This window comes from Penaeus japonicus, unplaced genomic scaffold (genome assembly GCF_977035675.1).
Source record: "Penaeus japonicus unplaced genomic scaffold, GWHDUDI00000001_assembly GWHDUDI00000001, whole genome shotgun sequence".
Lineage (NCBI taxonomy): Eukaryota > Metazoa > Arthropoda > Malacostraca > Decapoda > Penaeidae > Penaeus > Penaeus japonicus.
Window position 1 is genome coordinate 45,050,041 of NW_028234403.1, and position 7,500 is coordinate 45,057,540.

General features: G+C 41.9%; 1 protein-coding gene and 1 long non-coding RNA gene across 2 annotated transcripts in view; both read left to right on the forward strand.

Annotated features, from left to right (window-relative positions):
- Nucleotides 1-4,122, forward strand: part of LOC147472554 (uncharacterized) — a 9,329-nt gene extending 5,207 nt beyond the window's left edge. Inside the window, exons 2-3 of the long non-coding RNA XR_015191367.1 lie at nt 3,735-3,785; nt 4,021-4,122. This is a non-coding gene — a long non-coding RNA (uncharacterized LOC147472554). The remainder of the gene's footprint in view (nt 1-3,734; nt 3,786-4,020) is intronic.
- Nucleotides 4,123-4,440: 318 nt separating this feature from the next.
- LOC122244012 (uncharacterized) overlaps nt 4,441-7,500 on the forward strand; it is a 17,312-nt gene continuing 14,252 nt past the window's right edge. Inside the window, exons 1-3 of the mRNA XM_086547540.1 lie at nt 4,441-4,498; nt 6,769-7,014; nt 7,263-7,382. Of these exons, the coding sequence (XP_086403666.1) occupies nt 4,441-4,498; nt 6,769-7,014; nt 7,263-7,382 (424 nt within the window). The remainder of the gene's footprint in view (nt 4,499-6,768; nt 7,015-7,262; nt 7,383-7,500) is intronic.

The following is a 7,500-nucleotide window of genomic DNA, read 5'->3' on the forward strand; positions in this document are numbered from 1 at the left end:
TTTTTTTTAGTAGGTCTATTAGATCATACAAATGTATTTATCTTATCTGTATCTACATTTTAAAATTATTCTTGATACTCAGACCATCCATTATTATTAAACTGCCATTTCTTTTCTATTAGTTTAGGTTGGTTTTGATAATTTGTATCTTCTATGATTATAGGGAAATGTTTACTCCCTAGATGAGGACCTACTTTTATTTCTATATGGTTTACTGCTAAGGAGCCTATTATCAAGTCTAATGTGGTTTCTTTATTAGGTTTTGGATCTATTCTAGTTATCTGATCTGGTGGCATCATCATTATTAAATAATTTTCACTTATAAATTCATATATGCTTTTCCCTGTTTTATTACTTGTATGCATTTTTGGATTCCAACTAGGATGATGTACATTAAAATCTCCTGTTAGCATTTTTGGTTGTTCTACTTGATCTATGTAATATTGAATTTCTTCTTTATTTATGCTGTTGTAAGGGTTGTAGAATAATAAAATGTTGAGCCCTCTGTTCTTATATTGTGTTTTGATGCTTAATACTTCTACTTTATTTATGTATCTGTCTCTCAAATTTATCTTTTGAAATTGTATATTTGGTTTTATTCCAAAAGCTAATCCCCCTCCCATTTGGTTTTCTCTGTCTTTTCTTATTATAACATATTCATTTACTTTAAATTGATCCTTGTTTTTAACCAAGATTAGCATAATGCATATATATCTCGGTTCTTTTTGTATTAGGTAATTTAGATCACTTATCTTGTTATGTACTGGTCGTGGGTTCCAAAATATAATCTTATTCATTTGTTAGTTGTTTAAAGATTATTGAAAAATCTTTAATTGTTTTGGTAATGATTTCTAAGCTTGAGTTTTCTGAGTTTAAATTGTTTATCAGTTTCTTGATGGCTTTGATTATATTTTTTGTCAAGATTAATCATTTTGAGCTTTGTTTTTCTTTTGATTCTTCTTAATTTCGGGTTTATTTTATTGGTGTTGGTAATGACCACGTTATTGGTGAGCTTTCTGTATAATGAAGCTTATCATTTTGATCTTTGTTGTTTTTTTGTTCTTTGATTTTCTTGTGTTATGTTTTCTATGGAACTTGGTGAATTTGATTTACTTGAATTTTGAGTTTGCTTTTTAATTTTTTCTGGTGTTTTCTGTCCTGGTGTTATTCTGTATGTTTGGGTTATGATTTTTGCATATATTTATGTTGTTCTTAAATTTGTTGATGTTGTCTTCTTTGTATTTGTTTTTGTTTATTTGTGTTTGAATGGGTGTTGCCCTGTTTATTGTTTCCTTATTACTAGCCATTGTATTTTCTTGTTTTGTGTTAGGATTCAATTGTTGTAGTTGCAATTTTATATCTATATTGTTTGATGTTATGTTATTTCTATTAACCCATTGCAGACGGAGATAGATTCGCTTGCCCAGTCTCCAGGATAGGTTTTGTTTTGAAGTGAGGCAGCTTGAAGCAACATAATTTGAATCTTCCCACTCTCTTTCAGTCATTCATTGTAAAACTAAAGCCGTTTTTGTGTTTTATTTCTGTTTGTGTTTTATTAGGTTTAGAGACTTATATGTGCCATATGACAGGCTCTATCAGTGCTGCAGTTGACTAAAATTGTGGTATATGATCCATATTAGCTCATTATTTTCTTTATGCTCAGTGTGATAGAAGTATTGCTGTTTTATGGGTGGATAAAAGGCAACTTTATTTTTTCGTTTTTTTTGTGCTGTCATGAACGAATACGAAACATATAACCACCTACAATGAAGATAACATGAAGAGGTAGGGAAGAGGAATGAAACCTGTGATTGTGACTGTGAGTGCCACAGTAAAAGGCATCCATATTGGCACAGGAGCACATTTTAGACAATGGGTATGGATTGAGTCACCTTCCTCTTCTCGTTCTGCCTGCACAACCCTCATTGGTGGTACTTTAGAGCAAGAGGTTGTTAACTTAGTGTGTGCCATCGCTCTATAAAGAGAGTGCTTGCTAGAGACCATGGATGGGCGCCATTCAAGGCTCTCTCTCCTGCTGATGCTAGGAAAAAGTGGTGCCATCTAGGTTTTGGACGTCAAGTTTGCTTAATATTACAGTAATTACAGTAATTATAACTGCAGTTGCCATCATCACTCACTCCTTTTTCAAAACACAATAAAATAGCATAGTGATACAAAATCCCCGAGCGTCATGTACGTCATGATGCCTGTTGTCAGGCCAAAGTTCCTACGTCATGTATGTCATGACACCCGTCCGCAATGGGTTAATTTCTCATGCTTTCTTATGCATTTTGCAAGAATTATCTATTGGTGAGTGTGCCTCCCCACAATAAAAACAGAATGGAGGATTTATACAATCTTTATAATTATGATCAAATTTGCAATTGCTGCACCTTTTTCTAGATTTGCATGTTAACCCATTGGTCGCGGTATTAAATAAATGTTTGTGCAGTAGGATGGCTGTTTTACATGTCTGGCACGGTGCCATCCGCGTTTATGACCGACTCTGCCTTTGCAGCAAATCATGCCATCGGCTGCCAATGGGTTAAAATCCCATGACCTCAACATAGAGTCGAAACATCTAGGAACTGGGAAAGTATATTGGTATACATTATATGAAGTGTGACCTATAGCCACTCTTTCTGGAAGAGTTAACTCCCCATAATGTCTTGATCTTTTCTTTTATTGTATTTATTGAAATATCCGTCTCTATGGGGTATATTGTTCCATATGATACAGGTTGCTTGCACTGTACTTCCCAGTCTCCTAGTTTCTCTATGTCATTTAATTGCTCTGTTTTATATATATTATCTACTTCAAAACAGTTTGCCTTGCCTTCCCCAAGAACTCTAAGGGTATCTTCTTTAATGTACTTTTTTAATAAAGATTTATTAATTGCATCTGTTAGTTTGATTGGATTATTAAAGTTTGAAGTAAATGATTCTCCTTTAAGTTGAATAAGAATAACATTGTTTTGTTCTACTTGCTTATTTGTTGCTCCCTTGTATTTGCTGATCATTTGTGATGAAGTGTTCATCTTCCAAGCTATCTAAAATTTTGATAACTAATACAGGTATATAAGTTTAGCTAGTGCTTCATCTTGTTTTATTTATTCTGATTTATGTCTTGACAGATATATAGGAAGGATGGGGATAGGAATATTAAATTACTATCATTGTAAATGTTTTAAAAATCATAATAGATTTTTGTTTCAAAAATGCTGGAAAGATGACAGATTTCATACATTTGTCAATACAAATATCTCTCAAGTTGCTGCTGATGGTCAAGCTTATTTTTGATAAAGTTCAAATTATTAATTCTGGTTATGGTGCGATTGTAAAATTTAATAATGAATGCCATTACATATCATACTTGTTTTTTTCTCTGAAAGTACTTGTGCAAATTAATAATGTATAGGGAAAGTAAGGTTGTCTTTGTTGATTTCATTAGTATTAGACTTTATAAAATAAGGTAAAAAAACATTGAACAAGATGTATAGGACATATGTAAACCTGTGTAATATAACAGCAAACTACACTGGGATTTTGTTCTATGTGGCAGGGTGGTGATGATTAATTGCCTTTTTCTATTCTTTCTTTTTATCCCTTCCTTCCTGCATATGGAGTTAAAGACACTCTTTATAATTCACAATCTAGATATAAGTGATATTCTACTGTGTTATTATTTTCTGTATTCTTGAGGATGAATCTACTCTTCTAACTTCCTCTTCCTAGGAAGAGATTTGGACTTGAGGTTCTTTCAGATGTCGGCATCTCATAGCTTCAGTAAGTTTAATTATCTTTCTTGTTAGCTTCAGCTTTTATTTAGTTACTTCTCATGTTGTGTAGCTGACCTTCTGACACTTCATTATTTATTTAGAGAAATTATGAATTATTGTAATTCATGTAAATATTTCATAGATGGATAAGTTTGTTACTTATCCCCTCTTCAACATAATGTTCATAACTTTACCACTGTCAGTATCAAAGTAACATTTCTTGTAATGTGTGTCACTTCCAGGAAATGGAAGTGGTGGTCCTGACAGGTCACCTGGAGGTTGTAGAGATGGCTGGACATGTGGGTCCTGTCAGTTTTACAACTTTGGCTCTCGTACCACTTGACGTGTTATGTGTGGCCTATTGGATGATGGGTGGGAGTTGGGGGTTCTGGGGGTGGTTGTGGTGCTTTGCGCCTCTCTCTTCACTACTGTGCTTCTCTGAGAGGGAGGCCATGCCATGGTCCTATATCGCTGAGTGTCGTCCCGGCGGATTCGGCAATCAGCAGCGGGGGATGGGATCGTTATATGGTTTTTTTTGATTGCTGGCTTGCGCTCGCTCGGGGGAGTGATAAGGGAGGGTTGGGGGTGGGGGTTGTGGTGGTTTGTTGGGAGGTGGTGGTACAGGGGGGGAGGGAGAGGAGGTGGATTGGGGAGACAGCGACATGAGAAAAAGGCGAATGAGAGGCGAAGGCGCTGCGACGGGAGCAATGAGAGGGCACAGTGAGAAAGTTAGGGAGCAGAGAGCAGAGAGAGTAGATTGAGAGAGAGAGAGCTTGAGAGAGCAGCGAGATTGATCGAGAGATTGGTGAGGAGAGCAGAGAGATTGGAGAGCGAGATTTGGAGAGCGAGAGATTGAGAGAGAGATTGCAGGAGAGCGATTGAGAGAGAGAGAGAGGAGAGAGAGAGAGAAGTTACGAGCGAGCGAGGAGAGCGCGAAGCGCGAGAGAAGAGAGAGCGAGAGCGCGAGATAGAGGAGACAGCGCTTGAGCGAGATTGAGAGAGAGAGATTGAGCGAGTAGAGGGTGAGCGAGAGAGAGTTGAGAGAGAGAGAGGCGCGAGAGGATAGGAGTAGAGAGTATTGAGAGAGAGCAGAGGTTGAGCTAGAGAGCTTGAGAGAGAGGCTTTGAGAGAGAGAGATTGGAGAGAGGAGATTGAGAGAGCGCGATTGAGAGAGAGAGGAAGACAGAGCGAGCGCACGAAGCGCGCGAGAGAGTAGAGAGGAGAGAGCGGAGAGAGAGAGGAGAGCGCGAGAGGAGAGAGAGAGAGAGAGATTGAGAGACGAGAGAGGAGAGCAGAGAGGAGAGAGAGTGAGAGAGAGAGAGAGAGAGAGAGAGAGAGAGAGAGAGAGAGAGAGCGAGAGAGCGCGCGCGCGCGAGATTGATAGCAGGATTGGAGAGAGATAGAGAGAATCGAGGAGAGCGGCGAGCGCGGAGCGAGAGAGACGAGAGACGAGCAGAGAGCGTGAGAGCAGAGAGAGAGAGAGCGAGAGAGAGGAGAGCGAGAGCGAGATTGAGAGAGAGAGAGCGATTGAGAGAGAGAGATAGAGTTAGAAAGTGGGGGGGGAGAAGAAAGAGGCGGGGGGGAGGTGGATTAGGGAGAGGAGGTAGGCAGGAGAGGTGACGAAGAGGAGAACACGGATGAGGCACGGGGAGGCGGGGCAGTGGATGGGGAAGCCGAAGGAAAGAAAGGAGAGAAGAGGAAGCGAGGCGAGGACGCGGGGAAGAGAGAAGAGGAGAACAAGGGGGAGACTGGAAAAGGGGGAAGAAAATGAGCTTGAGAAGAGGTCGAATAGGTAGACGAAGCGTAGAGGAAGCGACAGAAGTAGCGGTGAATAGTGAACGAAGACGAGGGAAGGGACCGTCGCACGAACGCAGCGGCCGCCGACCGGACGAAGCCGCCGGCATCCTCACTCCGCCTCGGCGTCCTCCCTCCTCAATCCTCCCTCCTCCCTCCCTCCTCTCCTCCATCTCCTCCTCCTCTCCTCCTCCTTCTCCATCTTCCTCTCCTCCTCCTCCTCCTCCTCCTCCATCTTCCTCTCCTCCTCCTCCCCCTCCTCCTCTCTCTTCCTCTCCTCCTCCTCCATCTTCCTCTCCTCTTCCTCCTCCTCCTCCTCCTCCTCTTCCTCCTCCTCCTCCTCCTCCTCTTCCTCCTCCTCCTCCTCCTCCTCCTCCTCCTCCTCCTCCTCCTCCTCCTCTTCCTCCTCCTCTTCCTCCTCCTCTTCCTCCTCCCCCCTCTCCACCCCTTCCTCCAACTCCTCCAGCTCCTCTTCCACCTCCTCCAGCTCCTCCTCCTCCTCCACTTGCTCCACCTCCTCCTCTCTCTCATCATCCACCTCCTCCTCCTCCTCCGGCTCCCCCCTCCTCCTCCACCTCCTCCTCCTCCCCCACTCCCTCCTCCTCCTCCTCTCTTCCTCCTCCTCCTCCTCTCCCCCTCCTCCTCCTCCTCCACCCCTCCTCCTCCTACTCTCTTCCTCCTCCTCCTCCTCTCCCCCTCCTCCTCCTCCTCTCCCCCTCCTCATCCTCATCCTCCCACTCTTCCTCCTCATCCTCATCCTCCTACTCATCCTCATCCTCCTCCTACCCATCCTCCTCCTCATCCTCCTCTCCTCCTCCTCCACCACCTCCTCCTCCTCCTCCTCCTCCTCCTCCACCTCCACCTCCTCCTTCTCCTCCTCCTCCTCCTCCTCCTCCTCCTCTTCCTCCTCCTCCTCTCCTCCTCCTCCTCCTCCTCCTCCTCCTCCTCCTCCTCCTCCTCCTCCTCCTCCTCCTCCTCCTCCTCCTCCTCCTCCTCCTCCTCCTCCTCCTCCTCCTTCTCCTCCTTCTTCTCCCTCCCCCCTCACCTTCCTCTCAGTAGCTCTCAGGAAAATAACTGAATATCAGTTACGTATAAAAGTGTTACATGCTCAATTAATTGAAATTGAGGAGATAGGTGTATTTGGCATATTATATTATATTTTGGTCTGTAAATATATTGTTTGACACTTTTGATAGCAGGGAAAAGATGGAGTGGAGGAAATGGTGCCTGTGACTCCAAGAAGTGGACTTGCCACCAGTGCCAGTTTGAGAATTTTGCATCTCGGACAACATGTTATAGATGTGGACCCCCAGGAGGAGATGGAGGGAAGAGATGGAGTGGAGGAAACGGTGCCAATGACTCCAAGAAGTGGACTTGCCACCAGTGCCAGTTTGAGAATTTTGCATCTCGGACAACATGTTATAGATGTGGACCCCCAGGAGGTTAGTTTAGCATTTTTGAGGAGTTTGAATAACCTTTCAAATAGGATATGGTACTGAGTTGATGGATAGGCTCATCAATTTTTTTCTTATGGAACTGTAAGAATGTTCATTCGGTATTTTTGTCATATATGTTACTTTGTTATATGATTATATGATTACTAACTGATATATTGATAGTAAGTAGTAATAGTAAATGGACTAGTATATTAGTTATAAAAATATTTTTAAGCTATGCATGCTTGTATCAGTAGGAAAAGGTTGGAACGATAAGAACAATGCAAGAGAGGCAAGTGACTGGATGTGCCCTCAATGCCACTTTACTAATTATGCATCTCGGACAACATGCTTTAAGTGTGGTCCTTCAGGAGGCAAGTTCTTTTGTTCATATCCTGAAATGAATTTAATGAGCTATATTTTTTGGTAATGCATTGAATTTATTTAGTTTTGAGATATATTAGATATATATACAGTGTATTTTTTCTGCAA